Source organism: Populus trichocarpa, chromosome 7 (genome assembly GCF_000002775.5).
Source record: "Populus trichocarpa isolate Nisqually-1 chromosome 7, P.trichocarpa_v4.1, whole genome shotgun sequence".
Taxonomy (NCBI): domain Eukaryota; kingdom Viridiplantae; phylum Streptophyta; class Magnoliopsida; order Malpighiales; family Salicaceae; genus Populus; species Populus trichocarpa.
Window position 1 is genome coordinate 1,291,300 of NC_037291.2, and position 23,932 is coordinate 1,315,231.

General features: G+C 32.9%; 3 protein-coding genes and 1 long non-coding RNA gene across 7 annotated transcripts; all 4 read right to left on the reverse strand.

Annotated features, from left to right (window-relative positions):
* Positions 1 to 865: 865 nt before the first annotated feature.
* LOC7495521 (receptor-like protein 11) lies at positions 866 to 2,628 on the reverse strand. Its single transcript, XM_002310249.4, has one exon. It carries the CDS (start codon positions 2,226 to 2,228, stop codon positions 930 to 932), a length of 1,299 nt encoding a protein of 432 aa, XP_002310285.4. The 5' UTR covers positions 2,229 to 2,628; the 3' UTR covers positions 866 to 929.
* Positions 2,629 to 5,932: 3,304 nt separating this feature from the next.
* LOC7495520 (uncharacterized) lies at positions 5,933 to 10,175 on the reverse strand. 2 transcript variants are annotated; one of them, XM_006380725.3, is made up of 7 exons: positions 9,917 to 10,175; positions 8,126 to 9,796; positions 7,972 to 8,026; positions 7,530 to 7,678; positions 7,328 to 7,414; positions 6,584 to 6,712; positions 5,933 to 6,402 (listed from the first exon to the last, which is right to left on the reverse strand). In XM_006380725.3, the coding sequence occupies exons 1-7, from the start codon at positions 10,019 to 10,021 to the stop codon at positions 6,232 to 6,234; spliced, it is 2,367 nt and encodes a 788-aa protein (XP_006380787.3). In that variant the 5' UTR covers positions 10,022 to 10,175; the 3' UTR covers positions 5,933 to 6,231. The 2 variants fall into 2 exon arrangements, with proteins under 2 accessions (XP_006380787.3, XP_024461619.2); XM_024605851.2 differs by having other exon boundaries at positions 8,126 to 9,792; positions 9,917 to 10,172.
* A 4,033-nt stretch (positions 10,176 to 14,208) lies between these two features.
* LOC18101228 (agamous-like MADS-box protein TM6) lies at positions 14,209 to 16,424 on the reverse strand. Of its 2 annotated transcripts, none has more exons than XM_024605303.2 (7): positions 15,981 to 16,424; positions 15,806 to 15,872; positions 15,654 to 15,715; positions 15,460 to 15,559; positions 14,863 to 14,904; positions 14,737 to 14,781; positions 14,209 to 14,628 (listed from the first exon to the last, which is right to left on the reverse strand). In XM_024605303.2, the coding sequence occupies exons 1-7, from the start codon at positions 16,121 to 16,123 to the stop codon at positions 14,449 to 14,451; spliced, it is 639 nt and encodes a 212-aa protein (XP_024461071.1). In that variant the 5' UTR covers positions 16,124 to 16,424; the 3' UTR covers positions 14,209 to 14,448. The 2 variants fall into 2 exon arrangements, with proteins under 2 accessions (XP_024461071.1, XP_024461070.1); XM_024605302.2 differs by having other exon boundaries at positions 16,012 to 16,421.
* Positions 16,425 to 19,914: 3,490 nt separating this feature from the next.
* On the reverse strand, positions 19,915 to 21,328 carry LOC112328199 (uncharacterized). 2 transcript variants are annotated; one of them, XR_002982878.2, is made up of 3 exons: positions 21,040 to 21,328; positions 20,593 to 20,638; positions 19,915 to 20,169 (listed from the first exon to the last, which is right to left on the reverse strand). It is a non-coding gene; the product is annotated as an uncharacterized LOC112328199 (long non-coding RNA). The 2 variants fall into 2 exon arrangements; XR_002982876.2 differs by having other exon boundaries at positions 19,915 to 20,186.
* Positions 21,329 to 23,932: the final 2,604 nt, after the last annotated feature.

Below are 23,932 nucleotides of genomic sequence, written 5' to 3' on the forward strand. Positions count from 1 at the left end.
AATATTTAATTTTATTAGTTTATGTCTCATCTATTAAAAAAAATATTACAATCCTTTATATAGAAAAAAACTATATAGAAAAAAACTAGAAAGTCATAATAATACTAAATAAAAAATAAATTAGAAAAACTATTCTTGAATCTTCAAGTGAAGAAAAACTAGAAAAATTAAATATAGGGCCAAATATAGGGCCAACAAGTATACGTGTTTAATTGATAAAATTAAAAATATAGTAGCTTATTTGACAGATTTGTAAAAATTAGGGCCAAATAATGGGTTTTGCCAAATCTGTTGCATTTACAAATTTTCTGACATTTGCCACCAGGGTCAGGAGCGTGTGCACATTGACAACCATAAAGCACGTGGACCTCCATGCCCAAACAAAACTTTATGCGCGTCTGCCCCACGTCCCATAAATTCACGTGGACACAACATTAAACCTGTCAGAGGACACCCAAAAAAAATCTAGTACTCGATTCCCTTGTCTTAAGCAAAAAAAAAAATAAAAAAAAATCAACTTCATCATTACGACACTATCAACAGCAAATTCGCCGTGCCTAACATTCCTAAAACCAAAGTTATTTAACAAGTCGTGATTCGAAAGCTATGAGTTTGCTAGTATAATTTATTATATGATCCTTAGGAATTGCGGTAGTATTTGTGTTTATTAAAAATTTAATTTTTTTATATTTTAAATTATTTTAATGTGTTAATTTTAAAAATGATAAAAAAAATATTATGGTAATGTATTTAACACAAAATATATTTTAAAAAACAATATCAACCACACTTTCAAAAACACCAATATTATTTTATTTTTTTAAAAAAATATTAAGAATATTAAAAATCATGCTCAAAACCCAAATGAAAGAAAGAGATAAATAATTATTAACAACAAAAACTAACGTAATTACATTCAATAATAATTATTAATTAATTAACATTTCTCGTGGGATAAAAGGGCTAAAGCTCTTACATTCCATATGTGATTTTTGGTCACCACCTTGACAAAAAAAGAAACTAACAGGACAACGGTACAGACAATTATCATTCAACCTTACATCAGCAAAACCTGGTTGGAGCTCCATTAAAGGACCCGGTATAGGTCCATACAAGTAATTCCCTCCTAATAAAAGCCTGCCAAATGGAGACAATCCGGATCCGGGTAAAACTGTTTTTATTGCGAATTGGGTCGGTATCATACCTGAAAATTTGTTGTTTTCAAGAGATAAAGCCGAGAGCTTTGGCATTAAAGCCATGAAATAAGGCAGAAAACCTCGAAGTTCATTATTGCTTAAATCAATGGCTATTACTTCACTTTTGAGAACTGTGGTTGATGGGAATGGTGGGGATTGTACGGACGTGAAAGAATTGAATGAGAGAGTGAGTTGTTGAATTGAAGGGTGAGTGAAGAGAGGTAAAGGGACTGAGTCGCTGAGATTGTTGTGACTCAAATCAAGTACTTGTAAAAGAGCCAAGTTTTTGAAGCTTCGAGGGTCTAATTTGCCTAGTAAGCTATTGTTTCTCATTGAGATTTGAACTAAAGATGCTGGTAATGTTAATGGGACATTACCTGATATGGCATTCTCGCTAGCATCTAAAAAGGAGAGATTTTCAAGAGAACCCAACTCGGGAAACTCACCAGCTAGCTTGTTTGCTTGAATTTCGAGCCTTTTTAAACTAACAAGACCATTGAAACTTGCAGGAATAATGCCTTGAAGATTGTTGTTGTCCAGATATAGCTCTTCCAGTCTACTTAATGAGCCAATCGAGGTGGGTATCTCACCAGAGAACATGTTTCTCGACAGACCAAGTCGACTCAGTTGAGTCAAGTTGGATACAGACTCGGGGATTTGGCCATAGAAAAAATTATTGGAAAGGTCGAGTGTTTGTAAATAAGGGAGGTTCCAAGAAATGGAAGCTAGCGAACCCGAGTAACCAGCCTGGTCAAGACTGAGCTCAGTGACTCTACTTGACTCGGAAACTACAATGTCACACCTGAACCCACAAGTGAAACTCTCACTGAATAAACTATCACACGGGTCAACGGTGAAGTCCCATGAACTCAAGCAAGAACCTGGATTAACTGAGTTTCGGTCCACCGCGCTCTTGACCTCCTTCAAAACCTCTATATCACCCCAAAATGTCTTCGACTCTGCTCCCACTAACATCCCAGTGACTGTAATGAGCAAAACTAGAGAACATGAAGCAAATTTGAGAGAGCCCATTTGTTGGTTTTTTGCTACAAGTGAATGTGAGAATTGAAAGTTTGAAACTTGCAGATAACAAGATAAGGTGGTTATGTGAGAGAGATGGAGGGCGGGAGAAGCTTGTATCAGAGTTAATCAAGACCGTTCATTAGGAGAATCAGAATTGAGAGGAGTCCTGCAAGCTACGGAGCTGGGAAAGGAAGACAAGAAAGAAATGGCTTTTTTTGAGATGAACACTTGTGCCTTCTCTGGGGTGAGTGATCTTGTTTTTTGGGAGTGGCTTCACGGGGAACTTGTCAGAGCCTTCTTTAAATGCTTCCTTGTATTTGAACTTGTATGGATGCGCGAATGCCTCGAGACAGAAAGAGTAAATGGTTACTTGGGTCATTTGTGAGGGAGGAAATGTTTGTTGGGATCAAAGATGATAGAGAGAATTATATAATAAATCATATATTGTTCTCTTATTTAATATTTCAAGTTTTCATGTTGAATTAATTTTTTAATATGATATTTAAATTTTATTTATAAAATAGTTATAAGTTTAAATTTTATTATTTTTATTCTATTTAATAAAAATTAAGTATAAAATAGTGTAAGTTTGTGCAAGTTTTAAGTTCAAAAAACTTCCACTCGAAAAAGTGTAATAAAAAAATTATATAAATTATATATTAATGTCTCACATGATAGTTTAAACTATTGGATGAAATAATTTTTTAACAAAAGCAACCTCCTCTGGGTCATGACCCGATTCAATGTCTGAATTATAAATTAAATAGATTAATTTGAGTTACTCTGAGTTAATTAAAATAAAATTATTTTTTTTTTTTTAATTATACCAGAGTTTTTATCATATTTATCTTCTCGGTTGATTGCATTAAGCTAGGTCAAAAAAAATAAAATAATTCAACTCGACCTTGGCCAAGGGTTGAGTCATTAGATACTGAGGTGACCTAATTGTGGTTGGAAGCAGGGACGCTTTTGTTGATTCATATATTGCCTAAATTTACTAGTCCCAGCTTGAGCTGTCCTTGTTCTTCCTGTCATCATCCATGATTCCTTGAAGATAATTTGGTAAATTGAATGGTGGGAACGAGGGAATGGCAGAAAGCAGAAAATGAAAGTAAGAACATCATTCACTGTTTGTAAAAATGTTGGGGTCATTCGGAGCAGGGGCAAAAATAATTTGAAATAAATTTATGGGCATGAAAAGTTTTTCACGAGCTGAGAACTTAGATTCTGTGGAGTACAGAACAAGGGCTTCACTTTTTCCAGTCCCATGTCACATGGGCGCACTCGTAATTGTTGATATCTACCTCCATTAATTTTGCTTTCAATGGAGGGAAGGATGCATGCCCTAGATCGCTATCAGAACCAGTGATCAGTTCTTAATCATGGCAAATTGCTCGGTGGTGGTTGTACTTGCTGTATAATTAGAATCGAATGCCAGCAGGTATGATATATATATGATGCGGTTGCTGCAAAAACTCTCTCGGAAGGTGGTGGATGGCTAGGGAAATCTGGTCCCCTGTGCAGAAGTTGGCGGGTTATATATATATACACGATGAAACAACTAGCTTTGCTGCCTAACTTTGAATCTCAACATACCCTTCAAAGCCACCGAATTTCTAGAACATGGATTCTCACTCATTGATACAGCCACCATCAAATATTATAGCTCGAAGAATCCTTCATTGCTGAACAAGAGTAACAGGGAAGCCAGAGTTTGAGTGAAATACAATGAAGCCATTTTATTTTTTTTCCTCTTTTTTTCTTGGTAGTACCATACCATGTTCTGCCACCGAAGATATTGTTCTATGGCCAAATCCAACGGATAAATGCTGGTGGGGATTCTTACATTTTTAAAACTGGGTAGTTGGGGCACATTTATCAGTACATGCCAACGTGAATTGCAAATAATATCGTGGATAAATTCCACAATTTAACCTGCCGTTGCTTGCTTCGCAGAGTGGAAAGTGGTAAAGACAGTAAACAAATATTATCTTAATAAATATTGGTGGGAAGGAACTCCATTGTGGACCCTCACGAAAAGATTTTAGACACAGGTTTAATCACGCTTAGATCCAAATTAATTGAATATTAAAAAAATTGAGAAAAAAAATATTAATCTAGAAAATTTTAAGAAGAAAAAAAATCTATAAAATAAAAATGAAATCTAATAGAAAAAAATTAATAATTAAAAGAATAAAAATCAAATTTGACAAATCAAAAAATTGAATGAGGATGAAATAGAAACAAAGATCTAATTTAATGAATTATTTTAAAAAATAAAAGAACAAGAAGTAAATTAAAAAGAAAATATAAGTTTAATTGATGATTTAAAAAATCAAGGGGTAGAGCACAAACATCAAGAAAAAGAGAAAAAAAAAATGGTCATCGAAGCGAGCCAATGTTCTTTTTAGTGCACGCACGCTACGAGTTCATTGAGGAGATACCGAGATGAAGTGGATGCCACCCTGAAATGATTTTTTGACCACTAGAATCAATCATACGTGTCGTCCAAAGATTGCGCAGCAACTAACCCGTGCTCAACATGCATCAATAATTTTTTTTTTTTTTTTTATTATTTTTTTAAAAGATCAAACTACCCCTCACTCAATACAATAACAACAACCAAAAAAGTTGATCAATGACTAAATTACCCTTGGACCCTAGGCTTAAGAATATAAACTCTAAGGGTAAGTAGACCTTTTTATTGTGGCTGTAAAAATTAAAAGATGAAAGAAACCTCCATTGTTAGTTCAATTTTTTTTTAATTCCAAGAATAATATAGTTACTTTACCGTACACAATCGAACAAAAATAACCCTTCAATCAGAGTCTAACACTTTCTTGTTTTTTTAAGGGCGCCAATATAATTTATTGTGAAAAAAAGGTGAAATTTCCATCTTGTCCCTAATCAATTTTAAAATGTCAGAATGATCAAATTACAGAGACAATCTTATCCCCGACCATTAGCCTACACTTTCTTTTTTCAAAGAGCAAGATAATGAATTTACTATTATCCATGGTACAATCCGTGCAATGAAAACAGGGAAACAATGGATTCACCATCACCTTCAGTTTTTTTTTTAATCCTGTGAAAGTCAAATTTCATCTGACTGGTCCTGGTCCAGGTCCACTAACTGTGGTAAAAAGTACAACTTCGAGTGAATGGAGTTTTGGAAACCTCGTTATTATCACCTCCGTGCTTATCCATGTGTCCTAAATGTAATCAAAATTCCTTATCACCGGTGAGATGAAAACTTGTATTAGTTGGAATAGCTAGCTGGTTAAATTTTAAATTTATTTTTTAAAAATTATCAATTTAAATTTTATAAATCTCAGAACCATTGAAAATCTACATGATTATTAACTTCAGGATCCGTTGAATTAATTAAGATACACACAAACTGACTCGGACACTCACATAAAAAAAAAAAAAAAAAACCTTGCTTATAACGGCGACCAAAACCATCACAATGAAAACCATGTCTCTCACGATGGAGACCTCTTTATCATCACCTTATCCATGTTTCCTCAATGCAATCAAAATTCCTCAATCATCGGTGAGAAGAAAACTGCTGATAACGGCTACCCAAACTATCCCCCCCCCCCCCCCCCCTCCATTCATGATTCTGTAGTTGAGCGCCATAAATCATTATGAAAGATGGAAGACTTACAATGCACACATACACAGACTAAAAAAGTAACAGCAAGGAAACATTGGCATCAGCAATTCAGCATTGAATTGGCACCTTCTTCATCCAAAAGGGAACGATAGAAAAAACAGTTCTTGCCAGCTATGACTTCTATTCAGCTATTCTAATTTCTCACCTTTGGGTTCCACTATTATTCATATACATAACATGGATTATCTATAAATTATTTGTACCGCATAACATTGTCTATACATGGACAATACAAATGCTAGCAAGAAATTTGGGTACAATACTATGAAACTTTTTTCCCTGCCCTAGGAAGCTTAAAAAGTAGAAACGAACCTGCTGATGACATTTCTCTAGTCACGGAACCCCTTCAGACCATTCAAACTTGATATCAGTTTCTCGGTGGTTATTCCCTTGTTCTGACCATTCAAATTTGAAATTGTTTTCTTTGTGGTTTTTGGTGACATTCGCGAGATGCTGCCTCACAGATTTGTTATTCACTTCAAACACAAATGCCATTTCCCTTATCTGCAGATTCAACAATTTCAATTGGTATTAATCCTCTTGCACGTAATAACAAACCAGGGCAAGAAATGCGATAGTTCAGTATGGAAGAGCAGCGAAAATACAGTGGAGCAAATAAATGACAGTAAAACTACTCTAAATAGATTTAAACTTGGAAACTATGAAGACTGCAGAAGCCGCATACCTCAATCAAACTACTTGACCTCAGACCCATACTCTGTCCAGTCATGAGTTCTTTGCCGTTCAAAAATATCGGAATCCTACCAAGATTTTTTAAAAAGAAAGAACCATCTCCTTCCATCGTTATGAGTGCCTAGCAAATGAGAGACAACCAGTCATGCTTTCATGCAACTCAGAGCAGCATAGGATCTTTAGAAGCTAAAATGAAGGTCTGACGAGAACTAATATAAGCAGCAAATATTTTATTAAGAGAAACAATCTAATTCAAGTTTTATAAAATGTCTGGCATTGCTGAACAGCAATATAGATTAAAAACATCTGAATAGAGTGCAAATACTTCTCATCTTTGGATTGTAAACTAGCTCCTCAGGTAAGAGAAACAATGATCAGGGTCCCAAGGCCAGCCTCAAGATGGTGAGATACACATTCAATTCTACAGAGAAATTTCCCCTAATAATTTTTTTTTATTCCTTTATTGCTACTGTTTTTGCTCCTCTTCTTTATGTCCTCTTCAGTTTCATGTTCCCTTGAGTTTTATAATGAATAGTGATGCTCATTTATGCAAGCAGTCACAGACCATGATACCTAAATAAAAAATTTAAGACTCCTAAAAGTCTGTATCCATAAATTAAAGAGAGGTTTGTCAAGTGAAAAGGAACAACATAAACTCAAGCTCTGGCAACCAGCTGTAAATGCAAAATCTAGAAGAAAAAAAAATTGAATCAAAGGAAATTTAGAGAAATCTCACCTGCCGTCTTGATATTTTGTTGGCAGGCCCTTCTCTTTTCAAGTCAATATCGACATCCATATCATCTGTTGCTCTGCCGAGCATAACCTACACATAAACAGGAGGTTCATAAGAACAAGAGAGCAATCCTACAAGTAGATAAATGATCAGTCCCCGATATGTTATCTTGAAAAATAAAAGGTCAAACATCAATTTAACATGCCTTGGTGTCCTTTATATAATGCTTCAAATGGCGCCCATACAAGATAGCAAGTGCTCCTTGAGATGCAAGGGCTCTTTGCATAGAAGATCGAGCACACTGTTCCAACCTTATAATTGTCCTCGTAGCATCTTCATTCTGATACCTTGAGACTAGAAAGTTCAATTTAACAGAAATTAGCTCAAGTTACATGAAAAATCAATTAAATAGCAGAGTTATTTCAACTATCTGTCTAAAGAATCAAATGTCTTTCTCCTTTATTAGTTAATTGATGTTAGTCACCAAATTCAATTAATTAGTGATCACCACTTTTGCCAACTACCACCAGCAATTAAAAAGTTATTTTGAGGCTAGTGTGCAAATATATATAGCTAAGTGTGTGACTCTTAAGTCGGATGTGTTTGCACAATCAAGTAACACAACAAGCAAAACATCAATGCCCTACCCTCATGATTAATAAATGAATCTGAATCATCCGGGCATAGATCCATTTCAAGTATCTGAAGGAAACAAAAAAAAAAATAAGAGAACAATCTAGGAAATGTATTTAAGCAGAGATTCTGAGAGGGTCACCAATTAACAAAATCTAACTAATTTACCATGGCTTCAATGTCTGAAAAGCAGGGAACATCATCATCACTACCAGTTTCTTCCTGATTTGATGTTGAGGGTACTGAAACAGCTTTTACAGGGAAATTTAAATTTTCATGTAATGTCGCTGACTTTAGTAGTCCAACTGTAGAAGGAGTAGGAGTTCCCGGGGCCTCTCTGCACTGAATTGGGTCTGCATGGGTTGTGATAACTGATCTAGACATCAAAGCAGGAGAGTCACATTTGGCTCCATAAAGAACATGTTGGTGCCTTGGACTGGATACTGGCAACATAGCCTGCCCAACCATCCGTGGAGAAGTAAGACATTGAGCAGGATTTTCCTCTTTCTTCAGCAAGATTAGCTCTTGTTTGCAATCCTTTTGATTAACACTCGAGGAAGGCAGGTAGGGAGTCTTCTTAGAAGTTTGCTCTATTTTGGGAGAAGAAAATGTTTTAGCTAGGAATACATCATCATTGCATGGGATCTCAAAGTCTTCCATGTTTAGAACGCACTCCATCTCTCCATCATTTTCTTCAGCAGACAAAATATTTGATGCTGATGTAGATGATGGCGCACTCATTTCTAACACAAAATTACTATCCTGATTGCCACCAACAGAATACGACTCCTCTGGAATAACCTCTAACTCTGCAGGGCATGCACTATCAGGAATTCCAAGGCTTGTATCTGATGCTAATATCTCTGGAGCTTTAACATTAGGCACGTCACCCTGAACATCAATAGGAGAACTCACCAAAAGTGTAGTGACACTATCGTAACAAGATTTATCTATCGCATCTTTCCCATCAACATCCATAAAAAGTGGTGCATCCTCATTAGGAAAGTTCAAGAGCGAGTCTGAAATATCTGGAAAATCAGATTCTGAAATTGCAGTTGACCTATCAAGTGCATCAACAGTAGGTTCCTCTTGGAAAGTTACTCCTGAATGGTTGACATCCACTCCTGCCAAACTTACTTTATTCCCATCGACAACATCATTGTCTACCAACATTCCCTCTCCACTATTACCTTTACCTTCAACACTCGCACTAACTGGCATTTCAGGCGCAGAAACATCTTCCATCGTTTTCCACAACGGCACCCTTGTCACCAGAGACGACTCCGCCTGAATCAAAACATCTCTTTCCGGCACACCACATGGCCCAGCTTCCTCACCTCTCTCAGAATCTCGTAACTCAACCAACCCATCTCCAATATCCTGCACATCCTTTCTCACATTTTCCCTCTCGAAACGCACATCCCCCACCCCACCTTCATCCTCCCCAGAAAATCCAAAATGCACTCGATCATCCTCTCCAAACCCACCATTCCCTTCACAACCACCGCCATCCAGCGAACCAAGAAAACCAAAACCACCACCACGCTTCCGCATTTTCTTCCTCATTGCATAATACAATTGCCTAACACATTCGAATTTTCTCTTAACAGGATCACTTTCTTTCACAACAAAACCAAATTTACTGTTGCCATTACTACTACTACTTACTTTTGTGTAAGAAAAATTAGAAAGTTCTAACTCTACCATTCTACTAGATGCTTCGGTGGATACCTCATTATCATACAGCAAAGAATGCCACCGATCCCTCAATTCACGCACACTAAATTTCCTCGAAAATCTCACAGCTCCTTTCGCTAGGGCTTCCAACGATGCACCTGCCTTTAATCAATAGAACACCAACAGCACAGAGAATTAAAATATTTTTTTCGAGAGCTAGGGTTTGGTGTAGAATTGAGGAATGGAAAATGAAGAAATCCAAAATGAGAGAAATGAAATTACCTCGATAGCGTTTTTTAACAAGAGGTCGTCTTCGGGGATCCACGAAGGAGGAATTGAAGTGTTGGTAGTAAGAATAGGAGTGGCAGTAGCAGAAAGTGCTGCCATATATGATAGTACAAGAGATTTGGAGGGAGGGAATTTGGGTTTGAATTCTGGGGATTTGATTTTTTTATGGAATTGGGAATTGGATTGGGGATTTGGGAGGAGTGAGAGTGAGAGTGAGAGAGTGGAATTGAAAAACGCGGGTAACGTTTTTGTGAATATCCGTTAGGATATTACGTTACGGCTGAAGGGTTAGTTTAAACGGCGTCTGTGAGAACTGGATCTCTCGGGTAAGGGGTTTTTATTTAATGTTTAGGTGAAGATTACCTTTTTGCCTAGTGAGTTTACGGCAAATTTTCATCTTGTCAGTGTTTCAAACTTGATATTAAAAAGGATATTGAGGTGCAAAAAAGGAAAAGTAAATTTTATCCGATTGGATTTTGATGGAAAAGTGAAGGGGCTTGGTTTAACAACAACGTGTACTGGTCTTATCAACCAGTGAATCGGTGAATCAAACATCAACTTGATTTAGATTTTAAAATAAATCAATCAAGATAAAAAATATTATTTATTAGTGCGACACGATAACCCTTGCAAATTATCCTATGATGAATATAATTTAATATTTTTAATACAAAAAAAACGTAGGAAAGAATTATCCTTTTACTGTGGCGGGTTGCCGGTTCTCCTATCAAACTAGGGGATCAATGATTTAATCAATGGGTTACTCATGTAATATAATCTTTTAGCATTACACACACACACACACACACACACACACACACATATATATATAGCCATGGATGCATTTTACTATCCACCGTGGTAATAAAATGATGTTTATGTCCTTCCCATAAAAAAAACACTTGTTTTTAAGCTAGGGTTATGTTAGTCTTTTCATATCATGCATTAATTAATAAATAATTATTTAGGAGAGTAGTTATATTTTTATATTTTTTGTACGGTGAAATAACCTAATTACCCCTAAATTAAAAAATAATAACACTGGCAAGAAGGGGTACTGAGATCTTTTCATTTATCTATATACAATAAATTGATAGATGTACCACTGGAATTAAAAAAAAAAACATCATAACATAAGATCAGGGGTATTTAAATCTTTTTACCAAGGTATTTTTTTTTATAATTGTCAGGATATTTGTATAACTATCCTTTTATATTTATTAAAAAGCTACTCGTACGTGATGTCTTTCGGTGGTGGAAAGTGCCCTTCTGCCATTTTGTTTGATTCTCCATCGTGTTTTCTTCCTCCTATGAAAGCATGTGTCGGCGAGGGTTGATTGATTTCTTGTTGGCCAACCTTTTTTATCCCTTTCTTTTCTTTCTTCTACCCTAAAAAATATAGATTGGTCCTCATTCTTTGTGGTTTTTAAGATTTAGTCATTTTTCTTTTGATTTTTTTTTTATCTTGGGTCTTTTGTTAAAATTTTATTTATTTTCAATTTAATACTTTAGTTCTAATTTGTCACATATAATATTTTTCATTTTTCATTTTTTTCTTGGCATTTTGTCAAAGTTTTGATGGTTTTTAATTTCATTATTCAATCCAGGTTTATGGTTTTTTTTTTATTATTTGATCCTCAATCTTTTGATTTATTATCATTTTGTTGATTTTTTTTTCTTTTCAATTTAACCCTCCAATCAAAAATTTATTCTTATCCTCTACTTTATTTTTTATTATGGTTTTCACCCTCATTCTTTTAATTGCTATTTTTTATTTTAGATCCTTTCATGTAATTAATTTTTTTTATTTTATCCTTGACAATTGATTTGGTAGGGATTGATTTTTGTTTTTTCCATGTATGGAACTTCAGGTCTAATGACTCGGGTTAAGGGTTAAAGAAGTTATATGTTAGGTTATTCCGATCTCATAACCTCAACCATAGGTTTTGCAAGTTAACCCAAGTTGGCTCACCCTTTATTATCCAAGTTATGTATTTATCATGTGGCCTCGGTTTGACTCGATCTAAGTTTTTTTTCTCTGTTTTTATCCAATTACATACTTTCAAAGGTTTGTTTTCTCAGGTTATTGTGTTAATTTTTTTTTAAAAAAGTTTGTTCATTTACTATTGTTGCTAAAAAATTTTATCATCTCATTAAATTGAAACAAACGTATTAAACCTAGTTGAGACTATAACTCGAGTTGTTTTTTTTTTCTATTTCATAGAAATGTGTATGATGTGCCTAAATGTTGCTTTTATTATTTGTATTTTTTATTTTTATTTTCACCCTTATTATTTTAATTGTTATTTTTTTATTTTAGATCCACCACCACCACTAATAATAATAATAATAATAATATTGCTAATGCTAATAAAAATTAGTGATAGTGACAGTTTATAATAATAATAATGATAGTGGTGGTGGTGGTGGTAATGATAATGATAATAATAATAATAATAATAATAATAATAATAATAATACTGGTAATAGTGGTAATTCATCCTTCTATTTTGATTTTTTAGGAATTAATTTTTGTTGTTTTTTCATGTATTGTACATATGGTCTAATGACCCAAGTCACGGTTTTGAAAAGTTGATGTAGACTGACGTCCTCTTTTTTTTCATCTTTTGATATTAGTTTTTTTTTATTTCTTTTTTTTTAGTCATGAGTTTGTGATTTTCTTAAAAAAATTATCAGGTTATCCCATTATCATAACCTAAGCCACGAGTTTTGCGGGTTAACTCAGGTTGGCTCACCTCTTAATACCTAGGTTACATGTCTATCACACTACCTTGAGTTGACTCAAACAAGGATTTTGTCTATTTTTATCCTATTATATACTTTCAAAGTTTTTTTTCCAGGTTAACATGGTATTTTTCTTTTTTCATTTTGTACATTTACTATCAATGCTAATTTTTTTATTATCTAATTAAAATAAAACGAACTTATTAAATCCGATATGTCTTATAACTCTATAGAAACAAAAATATTCTACCAATCAAAATTTGTCACGTGTCATTTTTATTTTATTTTTTACATAAAATGATAAAATGAAATAAGAATAAATGACATGGAAAATAAATGAGCCTTCAAATATTTAATGGTCAATGAAAGATTAACACCTGAGATGAGATATTTAAGATATATTATCATAAATACAAGATCTCATCAATAAAAAATCAACCATTAAAATAATGTCATGTAAAATTGAAAAAGGACTTGAGAGTCCCTACAAATCCCTATAAATAGAGGGTCACACCCTAGATAAAAGGAAAAAAAAAATTCTTCGATATACAAATTTTTTCTTCAAGTAATGAAACTCTCTTAAAGGCTCTCAAGTCTCATTCATCTACGCTTGAAGTTTATAAAAAATAAAGCTATGTTGAGTCAAGTCTAGACATTCCATAAGAGTTTTCAACAAAATATCTTTTTCAAGACAAGCTTTTCAAGCATGGAAGCTTTCTAAAAAGTTCTCAAGCTTTCTTCATCTACGCTTGAAGTCTACAATGAACAAAGTTTTGTTGAATCAATTCTAAATGTCCTCATAAAAATTCTTCAACAATACTTTAAAAACAAATAAAAAATATTATTCAAAGCATCAAATCTTGTTTCGCAATACACGCTTAAATTCATGTTCTTATAAAGATCAAATCTTAACTTGATTTCACAAATAAATCAAGCTACATATCAAATTCAAAGAAAGAATCATAGCATTGTTTATTTTTTTTATAAGAATATTTTAAATAGAGATTATAGTCAATAATATATTTAATAAAAATTAAATATTTATATACATATGCTTGTTTAATTTCAATACTTAAAATTGTGTCTACAAACTCAAGCCATTTGTCTTTTCTATTTCTTTGAAATACATTTACGGTATCTTTACACACAAAAAAAAAATTATGAACCCGCGGCATATCACGAGCGAATATATTCATTTTAGCTTTGTGTTTTGATGCTACCGCTCATTTTGTTATGTTTTTCTTCTCTGTTTAATCAAATAAGGTAAGAATTCAGCGGTTTTGGTTTGTGTAGGGCGGCGGGGAAGGATGGCTTCGGAGGCATTGGTATGGTATTGTCGACCTATGCCAAATGGGGTTTGGGCAAAAACAGTGGATAATGCATTTGGTGCTTACACCCCCTGTGTTGTTGACTCCCTAGTATACACATACGTATACATACATACATACATACATATGACGGTTGATCCAACACATTTCAATCATATAATTATTAAGCCTGCAGATCATATGGGATATTGCAGAATGCTACTCCAAGTGGAATTATATTTGTGAAAAAGAGCTTTTATATTTAATTAATCCATAAGGAATGACATTCCTTGCTCAAATCACAATCTAATATGCTGCCATACACATTACCCTGAGGTAAATTACAATCTATGAAAGTATTTTTTACTTCCGGGCTCTTAATTAATTATTAAATAATATTAGATAGCATCTCTAGTTAGCACACGCATTTAGATAAGATGTCTGAAGAGCTGGAAGGTCGACCTCAAGCACCACTCAAGGAAGGCGAAGTTCATGGGCTCCAAATCCATCTCCAAGGTGAAGATTAGGGAGGTGGTGGTGGTGGTTGTGCCCGTGATGCAGGCGGAATGCATAGAGGTTGGAAGCCCCATTTGCAAGTGCAACAGCAGCTTCATTGTCCACTAAACCATACTGTCGATCCTCTAGTTTTGCTTCCTTAAATCCCAAAGCACAAAAGAAAAAAAAAAATCTCAGGTTTAATCCATGTGTTCTTCCAAGTTGGAAAATTAGCGAAAACAAGCACATGAAAATTTAGATTCTTACATATTCCATCAAGAGGTTTCCATGTCTCTCCTCTAAATTCTTCACCTGCAATTAATCGCCAGAGAATTTGTTCCAAAAGCTACATGCATGAAATTGAAGAGGTAAAATGTTCTTTTCATCACTAACCTTCTTCCTGTAGGTTTCGTTTTGTGTTTTGATCACATGGTACTGTAAATAATCAAAGAATGTTGAAATTGTAAGTGTAAAGTGTTAATTACAAGGCATATCCCTTCTATAGATGAGGTTAAGGGTTACCCAAAATCCAGTTCATGAAAATCCATAATGCAAAGGTAAAGAAGCACGAGTTCAAGGGTGTGTATTTTCTTTCTAACCAGGGTTTCCAAGATTCCCAAAATGATAAAAATTGATAAGGATTAAAATAACTCAAATTTAAAAAAAAAATGATAAAAGAGTTCAACTAAAACATAATATTAATGTACATAAAACACCGACCGGTTAATATCATATTTATAAGATCTAATTTGAAAGTTTGATTAAATGTAAGATTCGAGTTGTAGATTGATGAATTTGTATAAGTTGATTCAAAATTCAATATTTTTTATTAAAAAATCCTCAAAATGACTTTGATTTGGTAAGGAAAAAAAACTAGATCTAGATTAACCTGCTTGGTACACCGGACCGAACTCAAATTACTAGTAAGCTCAAATTTTAGGAATTAGAACTTGATAATTATATAAAGATGTTCACTTGAAAACATCTGACCTTCCTGCCACGCACACCATTCAAGGCTTCAGTCATATGTTGCTCAAGACCGCGCAGATGATCAATGCTCAGATCATTCAGGCCCTCTCCTCTCCTCTGCCTGTTAAAAATTAGTAGCTCCACAAATTTACAGATATTCCCATAAAAACCATAACCACATGCATATATGCGAAGGTTATTTCTTTTGAAGTTACCTGATTTCTTGTCTCAGCTTATGATTGATATCATTCAGCTTCCTCAAGTGCTCTTGCATTTTCTGCAAACCTCACAAACAAAATCCTTTGAAGAATCTCATATTCGTCCTATAGATCAAACATTAGAAGAAAGACAGAAAAGAAAGGTTAACCTCGTATTGAGTGCCCCACAGATCTATGCCTAAAGCGTTCTGATATTGATCGTAGATCTTCTTTGTCCTGGTCATAATTAACAATAAAAACTACGGTTCCATTACCAAGGTTTCATAAAACTGCAACATAAAAGACAAGAAAAGAAAGAAAGAAGAGAAAGCACGGAAGAAATACTTAGCCAGAAACATGATACGAGTATACGTACGATGTGGAGGGGCTAATGTACTCATTGAGTTTGTTAGTGTTGGAGAACATGATAAGAGAGACCTTAGCATCACAAAGTACAGTGAGTTCTTGGGCTTTCTTGAAAATACCATTTCTTCTCTTCGAGTAGGTGACTTGCCTGTTTGTGGGGTTTTCGATCTTCTTGATTTCAATCTTTCCACGACCCATATTTTTTCCTTACTTCTTTGTGAAAGCTGTAGCACTAAACAAAAGTAAATATTGAGGGGGAGAGATAAGGGTTTCTTGCACAGTACCTGGGCTTCTTGAAGGGAAAGAGAAGATGATGAAAAAGGGTGAAATGTGATTAAGTGGAGTTTCTAAATAAGGAAAGGGTGATGGAAAGTTGATTGTAGCGTAACTTAGAATGTCTGTGGCTTCTGAGATTGGATTTCTGAAGGGTAGCGTGAGAAGTATTGGGAGGTTCATACACCTTGACATGACATGCAAGCAATTTACTGATAAGACCTTTTCTCATACCTGTTCCTCGACTGTGTTAGATAAAATGAAAGTTATAGATGTTTTTTAAAATATTTTTTATTTAAAAATATATTAAAATAAAATTTTTTTAAAAAATTATTTTTAATATTAGTATATTAAAATGATTTGAAAATATTAAGAAAATATTAATTTATAATAAAAAAATAAATAAAATTCAAAAATATTTTTAAAACACAAAAATAAACGGGATCTAAATAAAAAAAATGTTGATAATTCAGCCCTTATATTATTGATCCATTCATACCATAAGTCTTTCCATTACTAATGTTGTTATTTGGATGCAATTTTGAATTATTCTTTGATCCATTATGAAAATTTTAATATTTAAAAAATTGGCTGCAAAATGAAAAAAAAAAAATCAAACCTTGAGGTGCTTAGCTTAATTTTTTCTTCTTTAAAATATGCTCTTTTGTATCTAAGAAAAATCATAAAAACAATAAATAGATGGATTGAAGGCATAAAAAAACGAAAGAAGGTTACAGGATTAAATCTTTTTTCAAAGTATTTGAATTTAGATAGTGTCCATTGGAAGAGGAAGCCAGAATAGTCTCTTTTGTGGCGGTCAATTAAGTTCACCTATATATTAAGTAATACTCTAAAAGGTGTGGGGAAAGAGCTTTCCCCACGCCTTCTATGTATCAGTGATTGAAAGGCTTTTTTTTAAATTTTTTTTTCCTGCTTTTATTTATTTTTTTATGCTATTATAGGTTTTTTTTTTTGCTTTTTTCTTTGTGTTTTTTTTTCTTTTAATGAATTTTTTTTGTTTAATTTAGTTTGTTAATGTAAAAAAAAAATTATTTAGTTATCGGACTTTCATGACACGGATCTCGGGTTTGACGGGTTAACTTGGTTTGACGAGTTAACCCGAAATTTTTTTTTTTGCTTTTTTTCCTTTTTTAATCAATTTTTTTGTTTAATTTAGTTTGTTAAATTTTTTCGTTTAACCCGTCGATTTGTTTTTCTATTTAGTTATCAAACTTTCATGACGCGAATCCCGGGTTGACGGGTAACTCAGTTGATTCAGATTTTTTTTCTTTTTCCCTCCATTACTAACATGCTTATGTTTTTGTTTGTTTTGTTTTCTTGTTTTTAATTAATTTTTTGTTTAATTTAGGTATTAATGTTCAATTGTTTTCTATTTAGTTATCAAGCTTTCATGACACGGATCCCGGGTTTGATAGGTAACCTGGTTTGACGGGTTAGCCCAGTTAATTCTGGGTTAACCCGTTAATTTTTTTTTTCTATTTAGTTATCAAACTTTCACGACACGAATCCAAGGTTTGACGGGTTAACCTGGTTTCAAGGGTTAACCCAGTTAATTCATATTTTTTTTTCTTTTTCTTCATTAGTTTTTTTTTTCTATTGGTTTTTTTTAGCTCATTTTCCATGACATAAAATGTCTGTGCATAAACAGTTATGGTTTTTCTTCAATAGTAATAATATATTTTTTAAATTTTTTAATAATTATATTAACAATAATGATAATAAAAATATTTTTAATTTTTAATTTTATCATTCAAATCAAATTTATAGTTTTTTTCGATAGTAATAATATTTTTTCAAATTTATTAATAATTATATTAATAATATGAATAATAATATTAAATATATCTGACTCGAGTTTAAGTTGGTATGACAAGCATATCAGGTCCATATTTGTTGGGTCTGACAAGCTTGTCAGACCCGCGGTGATTGGTTCTGACCAGCATGTCAGACCCACATTGGTTAGATTTGGCAAGAATATCAAACTCATTTTCTTTTCCCTCATTTTTTTTTATCTCTCTACCCTTCTAAAAAATTATACTGACCATTTAAAATTTCAGAGTTGTATTTGAACTTTTTCAATAAAAGAAAAGGACAAAAGAAGCTCTCAATCTAAATGTTAAAATTTTGTGCCCTGAATAACAAATCGGTGTTTATATTGCAGGTCAAAAAACCTAAATGAATCATTTTGTCCCCAATCATTTTTTCAATGTTGAATGTATCTCATGGAAAAGACAATTTTACCCCAATTACATGCTTATCAAGTTTTTTAAACAAGAACAATTTCATCATTAAACCGCTCTAATTCATAATAATTTGTGTCTTGGTAAATAGTAAAAGGATGACTAGTAAAACATCAATCTCATTTAGTATATTATATTGTATAATATTTTCAAAACATCTTTCATTAATTTTTTAAAGGAAATGCTATAACTTATTTTTTTAAAAACAAAATTTTTTAAAGTATTTATATCTTTATTATTGAATCTTGATTAGAATATCAAATCGCCTTATTTTTTTTCTATTAATATAAGGTATTTTAAATATATAAACTCGAACTTGAGGGTGTGTGATTTACCATGAAAAAACAACCGCAAAAACATCAAATTACTATGTAAGGTTCGATTTATAGAAAGATTTCAAGAAATAATTTATCATAAATGCACCCACCAAGCACGAACGATATAAAGAGACGGTCGAGAAGGAATTGAATTACGAAGTTACTTGTAATAATGTTTGTCCAAGAAAGGCTATGAGGGTGCTGCGTCTTCGTACCTGATCAATCAAGATAGCGATGTATGGCCCCAAGAAAAACGTGGGGCTCCTCATACAGCTAATAGTGATACCATTACCGACATACCTGCTCCGAGGCCACGATTCCGTTCGTATTTCTTTTTTTTATCATAAGAAATATTTTTAAAAAACAAAGTATTTGTTTTTGTCGCGGTTCTAAAACTCAATCCGAACTAGAGGGTTGATTTATGATACTTGTGACCACAGATCTAAATTGAGCTAGAATTAATAAAAATAAATAAATTAACTTGATATAATTTGATTGAAAACTCAGATTAATAATGACTTGATTAATTTTAAAAAAAAAACTCGATCAAAAAACAATAAAAATACATTAATTTTTTATTTTAAAAGAAGATATCATAATTTATCTTTTCATATAAAAATAAATTGAGATGAGTTAATTCAAATTTATTCATTAGATATGATACTCTAGATTTGCCCTAGATCACTACCAAGATTAGATTTAAAAACCATTATTTTTATTTTAATATAACAAAGAAAAAAACAAATAAATGATTATCAAATGGTGCAGAAAAACACTTCCTTTTCTAGCAAGAGAAAGGGTTGGATTTTATCATAAGAAATATTTTTAAAAAACAAGTATTTATAATTATAAATCATATCAAACATCATCTAAGAAAATCAATCGAGGATAAACCCTAGGGCAAATCTTAAGATTTGTTTTCTTTTTTATTTTTTAAATTCAAATCTTAAGATCGGTACTTAAAGAGAATTCTTCTTAATATATTAATTTAACGTCTGAAGTAATTTAGTTTTAGCTAGTTAGGTAATTCACGTCTAGGGCTATTTTTTTTTATAAAATATATTCAAAAATCTAAAACTAATTGATATATAGAAAAAGATAGCTTCAGGCCTTACTTTGCAACCAGACCATCACTTTTAGACATGTTACAAGAATTAACTGAATATAAATTTTTTAACCACTGTACTAGAATGGGAAGAAACTCCCTCATTGACCCATACATACACATTGAGCAGATTTGCACCAACTTATGAAGGACTCTCATTACCTAACACAGTCATGGAACAGGCTTGAGAAAAGCTCGTATCAGTAAATTGCCTGCATGTCATGTCGAGCTGTATGAACCTCATGTTGTCAGAAATATTTTTTTAACACGATACAGAAGACACAATATAAACTTGAATGGTAAAATTATATGTAAAATTTTTTAGCTAAAAACCATAAAATCACAAATAAAAAATTTATCAACCGGTATTAGAAAATTATTACTTGCCTTACCTACCTAAATTCTTTTCACATTCAGTTTTCTCTCAAAATTATATGCAAAATATAAAAAACCTTAAAACATTGAGAACCAGCAATCTTAGTTACAAGAAATTACAACACACAAAACCAGCAAGCAAGAAATTACACAGATTCATAGAATACCCAGATAAATTACATCTAAATTCCCTTCACATTTAGTTTTCTCTCAAAAGTTCATATAATTAAGAAGCTTAGTTAAAGATAATGGAAAGTGACCTTGACAAAAGTGCAATCTTGGTATGCTTCGTTGTCTATGCAGACTCTGCAACATCAAAACCAGTAAGCAAGATCAGACAAAGCATAGGTGAAAATTACAAGAAATTACAACACACAGAAGTACAACATCGTTAGACAACTTCAATCAATGGTTAATTACAAATTACAAGAAACATATAAGGACTGGCAGCACCACTCCCCCTCCGAGAAAATTAGAAATTACAAGAAACATCAAAAAATCTATTCTGTTGTTCTTTGCGTCATTGATTTAACAGAACAGAAGCAAACCAAATAATAATAGAAGATAAACACATAATACCCAGAAGCAAACCAATTATTAGTAGAAGATAAACACAGATTCACAGAATACCCAGATAATTTTTTTTGTCTCTAATTACCACAATTAGACAGAAAAAACAAAGCTTAGGATTGAGAATAAATTCTTACCTTCGTCTCACCAACGCCAAGAATGCTCTAGATCTGGGGAAAGTGATTTCTTAATTTGCTGGGAAAAGGGAAAAGGAAAAAGGGGAAAGGAGTTAGGGAGACAAGGACGAAGTGTGGAGTCACTGGAGTGGAGTGTCGGTCACGACGGGTGGGGGTGGACTGGGAAAAGGAAGTGTTGAGTCAGCACAGGAGCATTTGTTTAAATTTCACGTGAAATTTATGAGTTGACCTATTTTTATGCGAGTTTGATCAATTTTACTGGTTTTCAAGTTTTAACCAAGATTTTACATGTTTTATGTGTTTTGAAAATGCATTTTTAACAACCATGCTCCCAATACTTCTCACGCTACCCTTCAAAAATCCAATCTCAGACACCACAGACATTCTAAGTTAAGTTACGCCACAATCAACTTTCCATCACCCTTTTCTTATTTAGAATAATTATTTTTAAGATAAGTAATAATATTTTTAAATTATTTTATTAATAATGTTAATTATAATAAAAATAATAATATTTATAAGATAAATAATAATAATAATAATAATAATAATAACACAAATAATAATTTTTTTAATATTAACAATATTAATTATAATAAGAATAACAATATTTCATATACAAATAATAGTATTTTTAATATTTACAATACAATAATATTGGGTTCAATTGCCCAGTCAAACCCAAGATCGGTGGTCTGGCAGGGCAACAAGACCCAAACCCTTTTGAAGTGTTGTTGAGTCTGGCAGGTCAGAAGAGTCCCAGGCATGCGGGGCTGCAGACCACAGGTTCTCGGGTCTGTAGAACACAGGCGCATGGTTCAGGCTAATGGATCCTGCCTCAGACTCAAGTGAATTGGGTCATGGCGCAACACTAAAGATACTTGGGGCTGACATCTGTACCCACCTCTCTTGGGTTCAGCCATATTGATGGACCCATCAGCCTTGGGTCCTGTGCAGACCCAAGAGAGGTGGGTACGAACGGACGACCCATTACATTTGGGTTCAGAAGATGAACCCATTACATTGGGTCTGGACGATGGACCCATTACATGCGGGTCTGGATGATGGCACATGAACTTGGCAGGCGACCAAATCTAGGGGAACATGGACTTGGCAACAGCCAAGTCTAGGGTACGTGGCAGGTCTACAGACTCAGGCGTGCGGTTTTGCAGCCCGCTAGCGTTGGTATGCACCCACCACTAGGGTATGTAGCCCTTACGCGCGGGCCTGCAGAATCACTCCCCTGGGTTTGCAACCAGGTGCACGGACCAGTCCCATCGCCAAGGTCCCTAGCGCCAGGTGTCTGTATCCAAATTCTTATATTTTTAAAAAAAATTATGGTTTTTCTTCGATGACAATAATAATATTTTTTAAAAAATTACTAATGTTGATAACAACAACAATAATAGTAATATTGATTCTTAAATTTACTCTACAAATCAAATCTATTTTTGCTTTTCAATATTTATAATATTTTCTACAAATTTATTAATTATTATATGAATAATATTAATTATAATCAAAATTATAATAAAGGTAACTATATTTTTCATGTCAATAATATTAATTACAATAAAAATAATAATATTTATATCACAATAATAATATTCTTGTTATTAATAATTTTAATTATAATAAAGATAATAATATTTTGAATACAAATAATAATATTTATCATATTAACAATAATATTAAACTTGTCTGACCAAAGTTTTTATAGTAATAATTTTTTTAAAAAATTATTAATTATTAATGATAATAATAACAATAGCAACAATAATTGTTGTTGTTATTATTATTATTATTATTATTTATTTTTCTTTGCAGAGTCTGCAAACCTAGCCACACAGGTCTCCAACCCCCGAGGGGATCTGCAAAACCGAGGTGCAGGTCAGAAGTGACCCTGACGGGTCTGCAGACTCGCTCACCTAGGTCTGCAACTTTACCATGCCACACCAAACAAGTTTGTTATTCTTCGTTGCAGGGTCTGCAGACCCAGAGGAGCGGGTGTGCAGCCAGACGCATGGGGTCTGCAACCTCACCAAACAGTGCAATCCACAATGAAATCACTCATGATTTACAATAATTCACTCTACAGTATCAAATAATACAATCCACAATGAAAACACTTACAATCCACAATAATTCTGTCTATAGTAAAATATTGAACCCTTTTAGTTATAATTAATTAATTTTCAAATTGACTTTAAAATATGTTAACCAAAAAAAATTGTTTCTAATCAACGTGAACATGAAAAAGAAATTCTATGTATTTTTACCAACAAGATTTAACCAACTAAAAGAAAAATAGAGTGAAAACTTGAAAAAAAAAATTCCTCCTTCAATAACCATCCTCCATCGAGATCTTAAATCGGCTATTTAAAGCCTATTTATTTTCTCATTTCAATTTTTTTAAAAATATATTTTAAAAATTAACCATAATACTAAATAAACTATTAATACTTATTTGATATTATAATACAAATAAATTTCAATTAAAAATATACCATAATATCATCTAGTTTTTCATGGCTAGAGAGGCTACGGGGTTGATGCTTAGCCAATTAATTCTAACTGCAAAATAAATGTGATATCATCTAGGAGGTGGAAATTAAAGTACGGAACTTAATTGAGAGCTTTTAGCACAGCTGGTGGTCGCCGGTAGCAATTAATTAACACTTTGAAAACTTGACGTGACGTGACGGTCGTGGCCAGAAGACGTGACAAGACTGCAAGAGAGGGAGAGGTATATTAATTAATATACACTATTTTTTTCCACTATGCATTAATCAATATTTACCATCTCACATGTCACTGTACTGTGTACTAAAGCACTGACTATTTTATATATATATAATTTTCAATTTTATTCTTAAACGGTTAAGCTTTTTAT

Bases quoted from the DNA above. Each gene is read 5' to 3' on its own strand.
- LOC7495521 (XM_002310249.4), bottom strand. From the start codon at position 2,228: ATGGGCTCTCTCAAATTTGCTTCATGTTCTCTAGTTTTGCTCATTACA.
- LOC7495520 (XM_006380725.3), bottom strand. From the start codon at position 10,021: ATGGCAGCACTTTCTGCTACTGCCACTCCTATTCTTACTACCAACACT. The intron at 7,679-7,971 runs GTAGGGCATTGA...TGAACTTTCTAG, and splicing joins TTCATTTATTAATCATGAGG to TCTCAAGGTATCAGAATGAA. The intron at 7,415-7,529 runs GCATGTTAAATT...GTTTATGTGTAG, and splicing joins ATTATATAAAGGACACCAAG to GTTATGCTCGGCAGAGCAAC.
- LOC18101228 (XM_024605302.2), bottom strand. From the start codon at position 16,199: ATGGGTCGTGGAAAGATTGAAATCAAGAAGATCGAAAACCCCACAAAC. The intron at 15,716-15,805 runs GTTAACCTTTCT...TGAGGTTTGCAG, and splicing joins TGTGGGGCACTCAATACGAG to AAAATGCAAGAGCACTTGAG. The intron at 14,782-14,862 runs GTTAGTGATGAA...GATTAATTGCAG, and splicing joins ACGAAACCTACAGGAAGAAG to GTGAAGAATTTAGAGGAGAG.